Source organism: Ranitomeya imitator, chromosome 3, assembly GCF_032444005.1.
Source record: "Ranitomeya imitator isolate aRanImi1 chromosome 3, aRanImi1.pri, whole genome shotgun sequence".
NCBI lineage: Eukaryota > Metazoa > Chordata > Amphibia > Anura > Dendrobatidae > Ranitomeya > Ranitomeya imitator.
The window spans coordinates 211,681,452-211,701,910 of record NC_091284.1 but is presented as its reverse complement, the minus strand read 5'-3'; the positions used below and the strand labels follow the sequence as shown (position 1 = coordinate 211,701,910).

At 39.9% G+C, this 20,459-nt stretch overlaps 1 protein-coding gene across 1 annotated transcript in view; it reads left to right on the top strand.

Moving 5' to 3' along the window:
- Window positions 1–20,459, top strand: part of SYT6 (synaptotagmin 6) — a 790,087-nt gene that overhangs the window by 400,315 nt on the left and 369,313 nt on the right. The window contains exon 2 of the mRNA XM_069761777.1: window positions 4,240–4,591. Within this exon, the coding sequence (XP_069617878.1) occupies window positions 4,240–4,591 (352 nt within the window). The remainder of the gene's footprint in view (window positions 1–4,239; window positions 4,592–20,459) is intronic.

Genomic DNA, 20,459 nt, shown 5'->3' with positions numbered 1-20,459 from the left:
AGCAGCCACCACTGCCTCCCAGACACTGTTCCGAGAGGTGTATTGTTTTCCCTCCCTGTAGATCTCACATTTTATGAGTGACCACAGGTTCTCTATGGGGTTCAGATCACGTGAGCAAGGGGGCCATGTCATTATTTTTTTTTCTTTGAGACCTTTACTGGCCAGCCACGCTGTGGAGTAGTTGGAGGTATGTGATGGAGCATTGTCCTGCATGAAAATCATGTTTTTCTTAAATTATACCAACTTCTTCCTGTACCACTGCTTGAAGAAGTTGTCTTCCAGAAACTGGCAGTAGGTCTGGGAGTTGATCTTAACTCCATCCTCAACCCGAAAAGGTCCCACAAGTTCATCTTTGATGATACAAGCCCATACCAGTAACCCACCTCCAACTTGCTGGCATCTGAATGGGAGTGGAGCTCTCTGCCTTTTACTGATCCAGCCTCTGGCCCATCCATCTGGCCCATCAAGAGTCACTCTCATTTCATCAGTCCATTAAACCTTTGAAAAGTCAGTCTTAAGATATTTCTTGGCCCAGTCTTGACGTTTTATCTAATGTTTCTTGTTCAAAGGTGGTCATATTTCAGCCTTCCTTAAGTTGGCCATGTCCCTGAGTATCGTACACCTTGTGTTTTATGTTACTCCAGTAATGTTGCAGCTCTGAAATATGGCAAAACAGGTGGCAAATGGCATCTTGGCAGTTTCATGCTTGATTTTCCTCACTTCATGGGCAGTTATTTTGCGCCTTTTTTGCCCAACACTCTTCTTCCGACCCTGTTGGCTATTTGCCATGAAATGCTTGATTGTTCAGTGATCAAGCTTCAAAAGTTTGGCAATTTCAAGACTGCTGCATCACTCTGCAAGACATCTCACAACTTTGGACTTTTCAGAGCCCGTCAAATCTTTCTTCTGACCCATTTTGCCAAAGGAAAGGAAGTTTTGATGTCATTAGACAACACCCCTCCTCATTACAGAGATGCACATCACCTGATTTACTTAATTGATAGTTGACTTTCAAGCCTGAACAGCTTGGAGTAGGACAACATGTATAAAAAGTATCATGTGATCAAAATACAACTTGCCTAATAATTCTGCACACAGTGTAGTGTCGCAGAACATAGCCTGTGCAAAAATATAAACTACATACATGATGATATATGCGTTCAGCTGCATAAAGATCTCCACCTTAGTACTCAATTCTCCCTTTTACTTTCAATGACCAGATGTCTGAACAACCGTCACAGCACTCCTTGATGATCCTGGAAAATGCATTTGTCCTTTTTTAGCTATAGTCAGAGTCTCCAAAGGAAACAAGTATCCCATAGAAAAGACAATCACTCCTACTCATGAAAGGCTCCGCTTGTTCACCTTTCCTTGGTTTGGATTAACTGGACTCATGTTTCACCAAATGAATGCCTTTTTTATTCACATTACGTTTTCGAAATTGCAGATGCAGTTTACAGCCAGCAGTGGCAACAATACTGTCACCTCTCAGAAAACGTGCTGCATTTATGCCATCATTGACCTTCTCAAGAATTTGGATTACAGCGCCTTCTGTCAAACTTTCTTTGCAGATGGGACACCTCACTAAGACTGGTACTAATTTTTCAAGCCTGGAACAAAAGAAAACATACAGTTAATATCATAAAATACTTTGTTTCATAAAATAAGAAAGTCAAAAAACAATAAAAATGTAGATGATGCTTAAAATAAGATTTCTAGAGGAATTTGCAGATTTTGCAGGTTTCAACCACAATCTTGAAGATAACGCAGATCTTTGTAGATTATTTTTCTGATGATCTCTACAAATGGTACAGACATACCTTTTATTTGAATTTGTTTTAGGTTATGTTTTTTTGGGCTATATTGACCTGACTACTTCCCGACTGCTGCTCTAATGCTCTCTGCAAGGTTAGCAGTGATGATGTCATTCATGACCACTGCCCTGGCCCCAGAGACCAGTGATTGACTGCAGGGTCAGATGACTAGTGATTGGGGCTGAGATTGTCAAAGCAGCAGCGCAGGATTGAGCAGGTACTAGATTTCACTGCAAGCATGGATTTTTTTCTTTTTTTGTGATGCTACTGGTATCCATATCAGAAAACTCCTCTGTGTGTCAATGCATATGTCCTAGTTTTTGGAGTGTCTTTGTGAGGGTGTAAAAAAGAATTGTGACTTGTAACTTTTGAACAAATATGACTCAACTGGTACGTACTGACAAAGGAGTTTTATAAAGCTTGACATATTGGTAGATTAATACATCATAACTGTATTGTGCCACACATCTAGGAGCCTGGCTTAGCTACTGAACTGAATCAGTTAGCCAGGACCCTTCCTAAAAAGCACTGATCATATGCTGACACAACATCTCCAGAAGTGATCCCATCATTTCTTATCAATACAAAACATTGGCTCGCATACATAGTATTAAATCTTAGCCAGCATTTGCATTCCTAGACAAGTATGGAGAAATTGGAAACATTATTTCTACCATTACAAATATGTATTGTTTTGTGTATGTAATCTAATTCAATGAGTGCTAAAAGTTTGTAACATTTAATTATAGCTACCATACAGCTATGGATAGTATAGAAATGTAGACTGATGATGGAAAATTACTACGATACTACGTGGTTCAACTACGTAGGTTGCACTGTGCTGTATTAGTAAATACAGCATGAAAAATTGAATTGCATCTGAGTGCTGAGATACCCTCTGGCTTTGCATTGACTGGGCATATTGTACAGGTGGAACATATGAATTAAATCTGTTTTACCTGTTAACCTAAAAATGACCAAATGTGGTAAATTTATGTATCTGGGACCTGGGCTTTAATCTCATACCATTGTAAATTTACAGTGCGGGATTAAAATTCTTGTTCTGACAATCTAGCAGGAGTAGGTCAGGTATCCAGCAGTCAGACAAAGCTGTGAATCCTGGGAAGAAGACCGAAGTGATATATTTTTGCTTCTGTTTTCTCTTATATCTGCCACATAGCATTCAATGTGCGCCATGTAGTGAATATAAGCATCAACAGCGCTATTGTCCCGTAGACAATCAATGAAGTGGAAGTCGAGGATGCATACCTCCGCTCAGTGTCGGACTGGGGTGCCAAGGGCTGACCAGTAACCAACTCCAGGGTCTCACTTTTCAACTATATGCAAATGTGACATTATCTTCCATCACAAATTTATATAACAATGAATTGTGTAGATTGTTAGAAGAATAAGATGCCGCCTCTGTCTGTACATAGTGATTCAAGCATATAGTGCCAAGTACAGATCATACAAGAGGGTAGTGGTCACCCCAGGGGCCCACCAGAGGATTCTCCTGTTCTCCTGTTGGCCAGTCCAAACCTGCCTTCGCTCCATTCAATATAAAGTTACTTTCTCAGTGTTGCAGAGCGCCTATCTCGTAATCACTGAGGGTGCAAATTTTCGGTCCCCCAACAACCAGCAAGTTATCCTCTATCCTTTAGTACCAGAAATATATTTTTAAAGAATAATCCTTTAACAACAAGCACACAAGGAATCAAGCTCACAAACCATATGGACCTCATGTACATGAAACATTGCCACCATTATTCCACTGCAAAAAATATATATAATCTTGATATAACACATTCTACCATTTTATGAAAACCATTTCTGTGCATGTCAAGTTTCTCACATCTTTCCATGGTTGCAGATAGGCTACAAAACAATAGAAGAGACAGAAGAGGGGGGAAAATTACTGTAGGATCATATTACACTGAATTTGTTTGTAGTTTGCTGTCATGGAGATATATATATACCTGCTTAGGGGCTGCTTACACAAAGTGAAATAGTCTTGAAAATTGATTAAAAATAATTGAGGAATGATTTACTTGGAGCTATAGAAGGATTTAGCATTTGTTATGAGAAATGTTAATCTAGGAAGAATTGCACAGTTTTTGCAAGTGTAATAAATCTGAAAATATAAACCGCGAACACAAACACTCCAATAATTGAATAGTCATACCATGCTCATGAATAGTTTGCATTTTCTTTTTTCATTTCATCACACATGATTTGAGCTTGCAGACATCCTCTTAATTAATCTTAATAACTTAGTTTTGTCATCTTTTGTTTTTTTCAAACCTTGACGCTTTTCTCACAACCATTCTTTTTTTCCCTCCCTTTGTCTCTCTGCTGTCCCTGGTGTTGTCTCATGTCCTCCCCTTCTTCTTTGTCAATGTCACTTCCTGCTTTCCTGCTCCGGTAGACCTGTCCGTCAGCCTCCTTGCAGTGATAGTTATTGTATGTGGGCTGGCCCTGGTGGCAGTTTTTCTCTTTCTTTTTTGGAAGCTGTGGTGGGTGCCCTGGAGGAACAAGGCTGTGTCATCTAACCCGACTGCACCTCACAACGTCTCCATCTACAGTGGTATAACCAGTGAAAAGGAAGTCATGGCTGACAAGTTGAAGGACGCAAGCAACTTAGGCTTTCTGGAAGCAGCCGTTAAAATCAGCCACACATCCCCGGACATACCAGCAGAGGTCCAGATGTCAATGAAAGAGCACATCATGCGTCGCACCAGGATACAAAGGCAGACCACTGAGCCAGCTTCTTCTACCAGGTAAAGCTTTTGCACAGATGTTTCCTTTTTTGCTATTGTATAAAAATAATACTGAGATTTCCCATAACTCATGCAATTCATTCAAAACTTAATCTAGCTTGGAGAGAATGTAGAACATGTAGAAAAATGTATATTAAGAGTATATAGAAGGGGTGGATCAACTAAAAAGGTCAGATTACATTGATTAAGTTCACAAGGAAAAGGGTTGCAATGGTATTTAATCATTCAATGAATATTATCTTTTTGTAGTTATTTGATGTGAAGAAGGCCGTGTACCACTTGTAGGGTATTTCCTATATAAAATGTCTTGAATTGAAATGAATCCGGTTAATTATAAATTTAGAAAGTATGTTGTGATAGACTAAGGATTTTACAGCTTAGTTATTAGTCAATAGGTTCATTTTAAGTTATTCTTTCAAGACACACATGATAGCTGATTGCTGAGTTGCCATTTGGCCATCAGCTATTTCTCCCAAATATCCCATACACAAGAACGCTCAGCCAAACGTTCATGTAGTAAAAGTGTAGAAAAAAATGCAAAAATGTTATTTCTTATGACAGCCTATCTCCTGGTGAAAATAACAGACGGGCATTAAAATTCAAATTGCCCAACTGCTACGTCCATCAACATCATCCATCAGAGGAGTATCAGGAGGTCACTATAGAGATTTGAATGTCACACAGTCTTGCAGTATCGGAAAGTTTTTGAGTGACTTTAACCTAGTATGTATGGGGGCTTTAGTTGTACTTTGCTCAAAACTTGTTTGAGGTTCCATTCTCCTTCATCAGATAACTAAAGGTACCTTCATACTGAGCAACTTTAGAACGAGAACGACAGCGATCCGTGACGTTGCAGCGTCCTGGATAGCGATCTCGTTGTGTTTGACACGCAGCAGTGATCAGGATCCCGCTGTGACATCGCTGGTCATAGCTAGAAGTCCAGAACTTTATTTGGTCGTCAGGTCGGCGTGTATCGTCATGTTTGACAGCAAAAGCAATGATGCCAGTTCACTTGTAACCAGGGTAAATATCGGGTTACTAAGCACAGGGCCGCACTTAGTAACCCGATATTTACCCTGGTTACCATTGTAAAAGTAAAAAAACACTACATACTCACATTCCGATGTCTGTCACGTCCCCCGCCGTCAGCTTCCCTGCACTGACTGTCAGCGCCGGCCGTAAAGCAGAGCACAGCGGTGACGTCACCACTGTGCTCTGCTTTACAGCCGGCGCTGACACAGTTAGTGCGGGAAGCTGACGGCGGGGGACGTGACAGACATCGGAATGTGAGTATGTAGTGTTTTTTTTTTTTTTACTTTTACAATGGTAACCAGGGTAAATATCGGGTTACTAAGCACGGCCCTGCACTTAGTAACCCGATGTTTACCCTGGTTACCCGGGGACTTCGGCATCGTTGAAGACAGTTTCAACGATGGCGAAGTCTTTTCCCTGATCGTTGGTCGCTGGAGAGAGCTGTCTGTGTGACAGCTCCCCAGCGACCACACAACGACTTACCAACGATCACGGCCAGGACGTATCGCTGGTCGTGATCATTGGTAAGTCGCTTAGTGTAAAGGTACCTTTACTTCTAAATTCATTATGTTCTTAAACAATAGCTGTACTTACAAAGAATCTGACCAAAGTTTAGGACAGACACCTGGAACCCTACAGTGTGGGCTGAGTTCAGCGGCACACATAAAACTTGGTAGCACCAGTGTATTTCAGGTGAGGCTTCAGCATAAGACTTTTGTATGTCAAAAAGGCCTCCCTGTCACTGCCTTTACATTCTCTGACGATCAGTTCTGAACTTTGGACTGGAAACCCGGCGTTCTTTATACGAGTTGCTACAACTTATTATTACAACTCCTTACTTAAATTAAAAAGTGGCATGAAATGTTTACAGACAAGAAAAAAATAATTATACATATTCACGTTAATGATAACAACAACTCAATTTTCAACTGTTTGGGTTCCCCACTGGTCTCTTTGCTTCCTGTGCTCGTAGGATGAGCATATGACCACTTCAGGCAAATACTGGCCATAGTTGTGACCAATGCATCAGCACCAGTCTTTGTACATCCTGTTGTAGCCATACAGACATGGGAAAGCTGCAGCTAATCACTCGGCATAGCAGTAACACTTTGGTCACTGATGCAGTCATAGACTTGCTGGACATTTACATTGGTGGGGAACTCAGCAATCGTAGAAGAGGAGCGGCGGAGGATCGGTAAGATGAGTATACTTTTTTTGAGGATTCTGAGTCATTAAAAAATAGCCAATAAGAAAAATACCCAAAACAAGGGCCCTACCTACTGAGTCAACCCAAAAAGGGAAATGAGATGATCCCCCAGAATAATCGTTGACTGATAATATAACAGTCAATTAAGAATTTGAAAAATACACACTCAATGTTTTAGATATAAAACAATATAGGTGATTAACACGTGTATTATCTTATACTTAGTGCCAGGGTGTACAGACTTACGTGAAATACCCCTACAAGCTGCAAAAAAACCCTATAAATATACCCCTACCTAGATGCGGAGGTTGGCACCCTAGGAGAAGAAACGAGAATGGCGCCCCCGCTCGTGCGATGGCTATCCCTAAACTCCTACCTCTTCCCTATAAGAGATAGAGTAAGAAACAGAAGGCCAGATGGCTGGTAATATCGTATGATAATATGTGATGTTGGTTTAACAGCATACAAGGCCCTCCCCTCCAATGTGATGTAAGACCAAAGGATAGAGGTTATAAAAAATTAAATAATACATATATCACCACATCTAGCAAAAAATAGGGTTTCCTGCAATGCTAAAACATTGAGTGTGTATTTTTCAAATTCTTAATTAACTGTTATATTATCAGTCAACGATTATTCTGGGGGATCATCTCATTTCCCTTTTTGGGTTGACTCAGTAGGTAGGGCCCTTGTTTTGGGTATTTTTCTTTTTGTTATTTAATAAATTATTAATTTTACGGGGGGGGGGGGGGGTTCTTTTCTAAACTGTTCCTTTCCCTTGTTGGATATATATATTTAGTGAGCCTTCATTAAAAAATAGGGAAGAAGAACCTTTATTATTTTTTTCCAGAAAAATCTATATTAAAAGCTTATTCTTCCCTAAATTATTACTTTAACTTCCAAAAATAGTGCATTGCTTTTCCTGTAATAAAATTAACTTTGCACATAGTTGGTCTGCAACTGTTTGTTGTCTTTTGTTCTTCCTTATTGGCTTCTGCTTCTGTCCATTATACTATAAAAATATCACCGGCATGCAAGAAATCATTGCTGTAAATGTCCATCACAAGACATGCCACTGCCATCTTGCAGTTCTAGCAAGCTGACCTGTTGACATGCCTGCAGTCACATTAATTTAGTCATATCCCAGGGAGAATGTTGTAATATTAGACCTGAGGAAAGCTGTCAGATAACATTTGCTACCATCAAGTTGTTTTTCAGGTGGATTCACGCAGTCTACATAAGTGAAAGTGACATATTTTCTGCTCACCGATTCCTGAACAAGTTGCCTCCTAATCTCTTCAGCACATTAATTGAATGTCTCTAGCAATTTCCTATTAAAATGCCAACCACAGCACTGCTTAGGTTACTAGTTTAACCATTTACACAAAAATACATGTATGTAACTCAATATATGTCCAGTCTTTTGTATCTCAATGAAAAATGTGATTTCCACACGAAATTTAAACAACTGGTGAATTGATATGTTAGATATTTTAGCACAAGCCAAAGTTTATAGATACATACTTTACATATATATATATATATATATATATATATATATATATATATATACGTATATATATATATATATATATATATATATACGTATATATATATATATTGCATAAATGGTTGCAAAACTTGACTAGAAAAATGCTAATATGTCTATAAGTTAAGCCTATATATATATATATATATATATATATATATATATATACACATTAAGGAATAAAATGTGGGACTTGGAAATGTTCTAAGACCTTCAGAGACTTCCTCAATGTATCCCACCTTTATTGTTACTGGGACGGTAGTGGAGTGTTCCAACCTGTGTTTTCAGTTGTAAATAGTGTTGAGCATTCCGATACCGCAAGTATCGGGTATCGGCCGATACTTGCGGTATCGGAATTCCGATACCGAGATCCGATATTTTTGTGATATCGGGTATCGGTATCGGAAGTGTAAAATAAAGAATTAAAATAAAAAATATTGTTATATTCACCTCTCCGGCGGCCCCTGGACATCAGCGGGAGGATCCGGCGTCCGGCACGGCTTCTTTCTTCAAAATGCGCGCCTTCAGGACCTGTGGAATGACGTCCCGGCTTCTGATTGGTCGCGTGCCGCCCATGTGACCGCCACGCGACCAATCAGAAGCCGCGACGTCATTCCTCAGCTAAAGTCCTAGAATGAGCGCCTTCTAGGACCTGAGGAATGACGTCGCGGCTTCTGATTGGTCGCGTGGCGGTCACATGGGCGGCACGCGACCAATCAGAAGCCGGGACGTCATTCCACAGGTCCTGAAGGCGCGCATTTTGAAGAAAGAAGCCGTGCCGGACGCCGGATCCTCCCGCTGATGTCCAGGGGCCGCCGGAGAGGTGAATATAACAATATTTTTTATTTTAATTCTTTATTTTACACTTTAATATGGATCCCAGGGCCTGAAGGAGAGTTTCCTCTCCTTCAGACCCTGAGATCCATGAGGATACATTCCGATACTTGATGTCCCATTGACTTGTATTGGTATCGGATATCGGTATCGGCGATATCCGATATTTTTCGGGTATCGGCCGATACTATCCGATACCGATACTTTCAAGTATCGGACGGTATCGCTCAACACTAGTTGTAAACTGTCTCAGCAGTATCTTACCCTGAATGGTGATGATTACTATAAACCCGAGAGGAACATAGATGCTGTTCGCAACAGATAAGACCCCTCATTTAGTAAAAGGGTTTATCACAGACAGACACTTGGAATGTGAATGTGTCTTGTTTAATGTCCCACAGCAGACCAGTTCTGCATTGCATGGTAGGAACATCAGAGCCCCGAACAAGGCTCTTCAAAGCTTGCAGAATGGTTCTCAAAAGTTAATGCTTTCATTACCTGCTAGCTGTTTGAGATAATCTTTTGAAGTCTGAGGTTTGCTGCAGACAACATTTCCTGTGTCCTACAAAGCCGCGGTATGATCAGACCATGTCCCTGCACGACCAGACACAGCCATTACACAGTACATACCTAGGGACACATTTATATGATTATCTCAGCACAGAAACATTTTTTTTAAACACATCCAACTGGATAACTTATTATTAGTGTTGAGCATTCCGATACCGCAAGTATCGGGTATCGGCCGATACTTGCGGTATCGGAATTCCGATACCGAGATCCGATATTTTTGTGATATCGGGTATCGGTATCGGAAGTGTAAAATAAAGAATTAAAATAAAAAATATTGTTATATTCACTTCTCCGGCGGCCCCTGGACATCAGCGGGAGGATCCGGCGTCCGGCACGGCTTCTTTCTTCAAAATGCGGGCCTTCAGGACCTGTGGAATGACGTCCCGGCTTCTGATTGGTCGCGTGCCGCCCATGTGACCGCCACGCGACCAATCAGAAGCCGCAACGTCATTCCTCAGCTAAAGTCCTAGAATGAGCGCCTTTTAGGACCTGAGGAATGACGTCGCGGCTTCTGATTGGTCGCGTGGCGGTCACATGGGCGGCACGCGACCAATCAGAAGCCGGGACGTCATTCCACAGGTCCTGAAGGCGCGCATTTTGAAGAAAGAAGCCGTGCCGGACGCCGGATCCTCCCGCTGATGTCCAGGGGCCGCCGGAGAGGTGAATATAACAATATTTTTTATTTTAATTCTTTATTTTACACTTTAATATGGATCCCAGGGCCTGAAGGAGAGTTTCCTCTCCTTCAGACCCTGGGATCCATGAGGATACATTCCGATACTTGATGTCCCATTGACTTGTATTGGTATCGGATATCGGTATCGGCGATATCCGATATTTTTCGGGTATCGGCCGATACTATCCGATACCGATACTTTCAAGTATCGGACGGTATCGCTCAACACTACTTATTATTATTCAAAGATCAATTGATTAAAATGTTGATTAAAAATAACTTTGTGGGAAAACCCCTTTATGGAAGACATGTCACTTGCTCAAAAAATGAGTTAAATACATAGTAAAAATCCCTGGACTCCTCTAATTCAGCTACTTTTTTGCGCTCTGACACTACATTGCAAGGAGATTCACTTTTATTGCCTCTGGAGCACAGTATGTGAAATCTCTGCTTGCAGTTCAACTGTTTTCATAATGTTCTCTGGAGGTATGCACTTTCCCACATATCATATGGATAGCTGTTACTGGCAGCAGATTTGAGAAGCGTAAACACACCTCCAGAGAAGACTCTGAAAGAATATGCTGTTGAACTGTAAACAAAGATTTCACATATTGCGCTCCAAAGCAAAAAATGTAAATATCTCTGTAATGGAGCAACACTGTGAAAAAGTGGTAGAATCAGGGAAGCTTGGGGACTTTTTTTCAAGGTATTTAATTAAATTTTTGAGTAAATGATATACATCTAATACTACTTCCTGCAATTTGTGCCAACTTCCATGGCTTTGTCCGGAGCTAATGTCCGGAGCTAATGTCCGGAGCTAATGTCCGGAGATAAGTGACGTCAACAGTGTCCAGTGTCTGATTGGTTGCCGCCTGCTGCAAGCGACCAATCAGAAACGTGCCATACTGTGACACACTCCGCCCGCCAGTTTGGTGTGATTTTTGAATTTTTACCTCACAGCAAGTTTCTACTGCGTGGAGGCGGGCCCAGTGACGTTGCTCTTCAAGCTCCTGCCGAATTTCGTCAAAAAAATGATAATACCATTTACCAAAACTATATATATTTAGTTGTGAAGTGGTTCAGTGACATTTTCACACCAATTTTGAACTTTTGTTCTGCCTATTATTTTTGTTCTTTCTTACTATTATTTATTAATTGTATTATTCTTACATTTGAATAAATAAAGTATATATGGATTCTAGACTCCCGATTCTTTAGAATCGGGCTGCCATCTAGTATATAATAAGTGACATAAGTGTAAATATGTAATTTCCAGCCTTTAAACATAGCAATAAAAATGTTAACAGTTGTTTTAGAATTAAATTAAAGATATGCTAATTCAGTGACCCTTTAGGAAATAAATGTGTGGAGAGTGTATATATTTCTGTTACTCATAAAGTGCTGATATATTCTGCTGCACTGTACAAAGATTAATAGTCTGACACTGTTCACACCAGTCCCTTTCCCCAAAGATGCTCACCAGGGGTGGACATACCATTAGTGTAACCTGAGCAGCTGTACATGTACCAAGAGTTAAGGTGGCCCACTTACACCTCCAAAGCAGGTGGAATTGTGCATTGTGATGAACTATTGGACTGTAAGGGGCATATATTTTGTTATTGCCTGGGATCTCTCTTCTGTCTGTGTCCGCTCCTGGTGGTCCCAGTCTAATCCCCTTATTTTAGACATAGAGGTATGCTAGGTCCAATTTCATAGGAAGACAGTCCACCTATGATTAGTTATTTAGTTATTGAAGGATATCTATGTAAACACATGGACAACTTACAAACACCATGTATGTTGAGAGTCAACAGTGCAAATTACTGAGTCACTCTGCTGCCCACAAAAGCTTAGCCTTCAATATTTTGAAAGATGAAGACATCTACATCTATTTCAACATAATGGTTGTGGATTTCCTATCCAGATTTACAGAATGTAAATTCTCAAAATTCTCAAAAATTCTTACAAAAACAGCAAAATATCGTACACACGATGTCTGGGAAAAAAAATCACAACTTATCAGAATAATTTGCAGACGAATTGAAGATTTATTAATGAACTAGCTGAAGAGCCCGGCGTTGCCTGGGCATAGTGAATATCTGTGGTTAGTTATAGCACCTCACTTCCCATCATGCCTCTCAATTTCCCCCTCACATCTCTCATTTTCTCCCTTACACCTCTCATTTCCCCCCCCCACTACTCTTATTTTTCCGCTCTCTCCTCTTATTCCCCCTAACACTTGTCATTTCGACCTCACATCTGTCATTTCCTGATCACTTCACTATTTTACCTCACTCCTCTCATTTTGCACTCAAACCTTTTCATTTTCACCTCACACCCCTCATTTTCACCTCACACCTCTCATTTTCCCCTCAGTATATACATGTTTGTCATCTCCCTTATATATAGTATACACCTGTATGTCATCTCCCCTGTATATAGTATATACCTGTATGTCATCTCCCCTGTAAATAGTATATACCTGCTGTATGTCATCTCCCCTGTATATAGTATATACCAGTGTGTCATCTCCTCCTGTATATAGTATATACCTGTGTGTCATCTCCCCTGTGTATAGTATATATGTGTGTGTCATCTCCTCCTGTATATAGTATATACCTGTGTGTCATCTCCCCTGTATATAGTATATATGTGTATGTCATCTCCCCTGTATATAGTACATATGTGTGTGTCATCATCTCCCCTGTATAAAGTATATACCTGTGTGTCATCTCCTCCTGTATATAGTATATACCTGTGTGTCATCTCCTTCTGTATTAGACCTCGTTCACACGTTATTTGCTCAGTATTTTTACCTCAGTATTTGTAAGCTAAATTGGAAGCCTGATAAATCCCCAGCCAACAGGAAGCTCTCCCCCTTGGCAGTATATATTAACTCACACATACACATAATAGACAGGTCATGTGACTGACAGCTGCCGTATTTCCTATATGGTACATTTGTTGCTCTTGTAGTTTGTCTGATTATTAATCAGATTTTTAATTTTGGAGGATAATACCAGACTTGTCTGTGTTTTAGGGTGAGTTTCATGTGTCAAGTTGTGTGTGTTGAGTTGCATGTGGCGACATGCGTGTAGCAACTTTTTGTGTGTCGAGTTGCATGTGACAGGTTAGTGTAGCAAGTTGTGTGCAGCAAGTTTGCGCATGGCGAGTTTTGGGCATGGCGAGTTTTATGTGTGGTGGGTTTTGAGTATGTGCAAGTTTTGTGTGAGACAACTTTTGCATGTGTTGCAACTTTTGAGCATGTGGCAATTTTTGCGCGTGTGCAAGTTTTGCGTGTGGTGAGTTTTCCATGAGGTGAGTTTTGCACGTGTGGCTAGTTTTGAGCGGCGACTTTTGTGTTTCGACTTTTATGTGGCGAGGTTGGTGTATGTGTGGTGAAATATGTGCTGAGGGTGATATGTGTTTAAGCACGTGGTAGTGTGTGGCGTAATTTGCATGTGTGTTCATATCCCTGTGTGTGGTGAGTATCCCATGTTGGGGCCCCATCTTAGCAACTGTACGGTATATACTCTTTGGCGCCATCGCTCTCACTCTTTAAGTCCCCCTTGTTCACATCTGGCAGCTGTCAATTTGCCTCCAACACTTTTCCTTTCTCTTTTTCCCCATTATGTAGATACAGGCAAAATTGTTTGGTGAATTGGAACGCGCGGGGTTAAAATTTTGCCTCACAACATAGCCTATGACACTCTCAGGGTCCAGACGTTTGACTGTGCAAAATTTTGTGGCTGTAGCTGCGATGGTGCAGATGCCAATCTTGGACATATACACATGCATACACACATACACACACACATTCAGCTTTATATATTAGACTAGCTGAAGAGCCCGGCGTTGCCTGGGCATAGTAAATATCTGTGGTTAGTTATAGCACCTTACATCTCTTATTTTCCCATCATGCCTCTGATTTTCTTCCTTACACCTCTCATTCTCTCCCTTACACCTCTCATTTTCCCCCTTACTCCTCTCATTTCCCCCTAACACTTGTCATTTCGACCTCACATCTGTCATTTTCCGATCACTCCACTATTTTCCCTTACTCCTCTCATTTTGTACTCACACCTTTTCATTTTCACCTCACACGCCTCATTTTCACCTCAGTATTATACATGTTTGTCATCTACCTTATATATAGTATACACCTGTATGTCTTCTCTTGTAAATAGTATATACCTGTATGTCATCTCCCCTGTAAATAGTATATACCTGCTGTATGTCATCTCCTCCTGTAAATTGTATATACCCATGTGTCATTTCCTCCTGTATATACTATATACCTGTATGTCATCTCCTCCTATATATAGTATATAACTGTATGTCATCTCCTGTATATAGTATATACCTGTATGTCATCTCCCCTGTATATAGTATATACCTGCTGTATGTCATCTCCTCCTCTATATACCTATGTGTCATCTCCTCTTTTATATAGTATATACCTGTATGTCATCTCCTCCTGTATATAGTATATACGTGTGTCATCTCCTCCTGTATATAGCATGTACCTGTAAGTCATCTCCTCCTGTATATAGTATATACCTGTGTATCATCTGCTCCTGTATATAGTATATACCTGTGTGTCATCTCCTCCTGTATATAGTATATACCTGTATGCCATCTCCTCCTGTATATAGTATATACGTGTGTCATCTCCTCCTGTATATAGTATAAACCTGTAAGTCATCTCCTCCTCTATATATTATATACCTGTGTGTCATCTGCTCCTGTATATAGTATATACCTGTGTGTCATCTCCTCCTGTATATAGTATATACGTGTGTCATCTCCCCTGTATATAGTATATACTGTACCTGTGTGTCATCTCCTGTATATAGTATATGCTTGTGTGTCATCTCCTCCTGTATATAGTATATATCTGTGTGTCATCTCCTCCTGTATATAGTATGTACCTGTATGTCATCTCCTCCTGTAAATAGTATATACCTGTGTTTCATCTCCTCCTGTATATAGTATATACCTGTGTGTCATCTCCACTATATGTAGTATATACGTGTGTGTCATCTCCTCCTGTATATAGTATATACGTGTGTCATCTCCTCCTGCATATAGTATATACCTGTAAGTTATCTCCTCCTGTATATAGTATATACCTGTGTCATCTCCTCCTCTATATAGTATATACCGGTGTGTCATCTCTCCTGTATATAGTATATACCTGTGTGTCCTCTCCTCCTGTATATAGTATATATCTGTGTGTCATCTCCTCCTGTATTAGACCGCGTTCACACGTTATTTGGTCAGTATTTTTACCTCAGTATTTGTAAGCTAAATTGGCAGCCTGATAAATCCCCAGCCAACAGGAAGCCCTCCCCCCTGGCAGTATATATTAGCTCACACATACACATAATAGACAGGTCATGTGACTGACAGCTGCCGTATTTCCTATATGGTGCATTTGTTGCTCTTGTAGTTTGTCTGCTTATTAATCAGATTTTTATTTTTGAAGGATAATGCCAGACTTGTGTGTGTTTTAGGGCAATTTTCATGTGTCAAGTTGCGTATGTTGAGTTGCATGTGGCGACATGCATGTAGCGACTTTTGTGAGATGAGTTTTGTGTGGCGACATGCGTGTAGCAACTTTTTGTGTGTCGAGTTGCATGTGACAGGTTAGTGTAGCAAGTTGTGTGCAGCAAGTTTTGCGCATGGCGAGATTTGCGCATGGTGAGTTTTATATGTGGTGCGTTTTGAGTATGTGCAAGTTTTGTGTGAGGCAACTTTTGCATGTGTTGCAACTTTTGTGCATGTGGCAATTTTCCGTGTGTGCAAGTTTTGCGCGTGGCGAGTTTTCCATGAGGTGAGTTTTGCACGTGTGGCGACTTTTGCGTGAGCCTAGTTTGCATGTGGTGAGTTTTGCACGTGACGAGTTTTGAGCGGCGACTTTTGTGTTTCGACTTTTATGTGGCGAGGTTGGTGTATGTGTGGTGAAATATGTGCTGAGGGTGATATGTGTTTAAGCACGTGGTAGTGTGTGGCGCATTTTGCATGTGTGTTCATATCCCTGTGTGTGGTGAGTATCCCATGTTGGGGCCCCACCTTAGCAACTGTACGGTATATACTCTTTGGCGCCATCGCTCTCACTCTTTAAGTCCCCCTTGTTCAAATCTGGCAGCTGTCAATTTGCCTCCAACACTTTTCCTTTCTCTTTTTCCCCATTATGTAGATACGGGCAAAATTGTTTGATGAATTTGAACGCGCGGGGTTAAAATTTCGCCTCACAACATAGCCTATGACGCTCTCAGGGTCCAGACGTGTGACTGTGCAAAATTTTGTGGCAGTAGCTGCGACGCCTCCAACACTTTTCCTTTCACTTTTTTCCCCATTATGTAGATAGGGGCAAAATTGTTTGGTGAATTGGAACGCGCGGGGTTAAAATTTCACCTCACAACATAGCCTATGACGCTCTCGGGGTCCACACGTGTGACTGTGCAAAATTTTGTGGCTGTAGCTGCGACGGTGCAGATGCCAATCTTGGACATACACACATACATACACACACACATACATACACACATACACACACACATTCAGCTTTATATATTAGACTAGCTGAAGAGCCCGGCGTTGCCTGGGCATAGTAAATATCTGTGGTTAGTTATGGCACCTCACATCTCTTATTTTCCCATCATGCCTCTCATTTTCTCCCTTACACCTCTCAGGGTCCAGACGTGTGGCTGTAGCTGCGACGGTGCAGATGCCAATCCCCGACATACACACATACATACATACACACATATACACACACATTCAGCTTTATATATTAGATTTTCTCTATTTTGCATTTGTTGTAAAAATGTTCTTAGCAAATTTAAAAACAAACAAACAAATTGCCCTTGTCTATTTTTCTGAGGCTTCCTTGCCTTCTTTTTTGTCAGTGTCTATGATAACCCGAACTCCTAATAAAATACTTCATCCACGGTGACTGTTGTAGCCAATCATAGGCTGCAAGGGTCACATGGGATGAGATATCATTGTGGGAGATTGTGTTAGGCAGAGACCGGTAGAGAACCATGCGAAGGCATCATTTGCAGAGGCAAATTCAAAGCCATCCCCACAATGTAATGCATAACTAAGGGTCATAGAGCAGCTTGTAGTTCAATAGTATGCTGATTTTTGCTGTTATCTTCTTTAATTAAAAGATATATGTGCCTGCTCTATGTATAAAAATTGTGTCATATCTTACACTGCCATCTAGTGGGCCGAAGTACTCTGAAAACAATTGTAAGGAAGTGAAGCTAATTAAAATTAAAGCGCAAAAGAACACATTGAAAAGCAGTCTAATCAACAACATGTCATAGTGGAGCAGAATGATTTAGTTTAGTGGGAAAGATTCAGTATAACTTGTATTTTATTCATTTCAAGTGTACCTGCGCTTACTATACTTTCTAATATATGATGAGGCTCAGATACCCTGCAGATCTTTGTAGGTCCAAGTCCTAACATGCACAGTACTAATTCAAAAGACTTGTCAGGATGCATACGTTTGGTGTACGGGTTCAATCTGTGATTTAGCTACTGTAGAGTTTGATGGGCCGTGGTGCAAAAATTTGCATTTGGGACAACCATGCATGTTGGTAAAATGTATGGACCTTTATAGTTTATGGACCTTTATAGTGTTCTATCCTATAAAGATGTACATATTGATGCCCCTACGTAATAATGTCCCCATCTTGTAATAAAGTCCCAATTCTGGGGTCCTTTCTGTAATAATGTTCCCCAAGCTGGCCCCTTCCTGTAATAATATCCCTGATCATTATGGATCTGGGAAGAAGGAAAGCGAAAAACGAAAATGCAAAACCGAAAAAAGCTCCTGGGCTTAAGGGGTTAAATGATCCAAGGCAGGACTAATCCACAAGAAAAGTCACTCCACCTGGAGGTGCTGTGGAATAAAAATACAATCTTCAAATATTAGATATGCAACATTTCCCAAAAAAAACAATATCTTTGTGGGATTAAAGAGTCATCGATATCAATATTTAAAAATAACTGATATTTTATGAGAAATTACTTAAAAATATATTTAAAAATTACATAGTGATATCTATTTGTGGCAGAGGTATATTGTATCTGAGTCTAGGCATAGATATCAAGGCAAGACCAGAAATAGAATATTATGGTTTTTATCAAATCCCATAAATATATAAATATCCCTAAGACGGAATATAGTAAAGTGAAAGTGCATTATGTGTTCATCAGATGTAAATTATGATCACCAACAGCTTTAAAGATATAATATATATTTTCTTAGCTAGGGATGACATGATAAAAATAAAGTGACAGCTGGTCAAAGAATTTTTTTCCATCATTATATTGTTAGGGTACTTACATTGGGTAAACTGCCACAGCCTTTGTATACCTCACCGCTACTACCCCTGTGGCAGTTTACTCAATAAGTATGCTTACAATATAATGATTGAAAAAATTATTTGGCCCTCTGTCACTTTATATTTATCACGTCAATCCTATCTAGGAAAATATTTATGATGTCTTTGAACCTGTTGATTATCATAATTGACATCTGATAAACCCATAATGCGCTTGCACTTTACAATATTCTGTCTTAAAGATATTTGTATATTTATAGGATTTGTTAAAACCATAATATTCTATTTCTGGTCTTGCCTTGATACTTATTCCTAGACTCAGACAAAATATACCTCTGCTACAAATAGAAATCCCTATGTAATTTTTAAATATATTTTTAATCATTTTGAGTAAAATATCACTTATTTTTAAATATTCATATCTATGCGTCTTTATTCCCACTAAGTTATTGGTTTTCTGGGAAATGTTGTGTATCTAATGCTTTAGAGGTTTATATAACTACCGTTGGGACTTATTTGTTGTGAATCTTCAAACATTGCAGAGATAAAAAGGTATATAATACACCTTGTTGGAATAAAGAAATGCAGCCATAGTAGAGGATAGCAGCAGACAGGGAACCTAGCAGAGTACCTTTCAATGTGGTCACCATGCTAGCAAAATGTGTACTTGCTGTAAGACGATGCAAGGCCTTATCAAATGCTAAAGGTGATCAATTTTTATCATGAACTTTCTAAATTGCAATTCAGATCACGTAGCTATATTCCTGAGTCTACTGTAATATATATTCTGCACTGCTGGGCTGTTTAAAACCGGTATTGCCGTACACCTAGGTGGCATCAATAATCCTTCAACCAGAAATATCTCAAATCAGCCCAGACATTTTATCAATTGTCATGATCGAAATATTGCTTCCCTGGTTAGCTATGCAACAGAACAAGATTTTTCTACTCTACGAGGGAGTAATAGGGAAAAACGATTACATAACATTGAGGCTTTCTGAATATGTAGATTAAATACATGTTCCAAATGGACTAAACTTGAAGGGGCTGATCCCTTTCAGAAAACATTTAGGTGCCATCTTAGTTCGGCTCAGTTCCAGCTCAGTTGTGTCCGCCCCTGTCTTCCTGAAAAACAAAAAGAGAAAAAGAACCACTCCAAACAATACCGCACACCACTAGTAGATATGAATATAAAAAGGTAAACTTTTATTGATGCAGCAATTTAAAAACATCTAAAAAACCCCAACCAAAACCCAGAAGATCCTACCAAATATAACAGAGGTAAGAGAAATGCATGTAAAAAATAAACATATACCGTAATAATATAATGGAGTGTAATGCAGGATACCAATATATCACATGACCTCTTATCTAATAGCCTGAATGGCTAATGCACACCCCGGGGATGAAGAAAAAGATAACACAAGTATATACAAAAGGATGAATAAATGCCTGTCTGGTTAATGGAGAACATACCACAACAACCAATGCCATAAAGTAAACTACTGTACCTGTATGCCAGAAAAAATGTCAAGGTACATAAGAAAGCAGAAGCAATGGCGCAAATGAATGTGATGGCACAATATGTAGACAAAATGACCACACTGCAGCGGCAACAACCGCAATCCTATGCC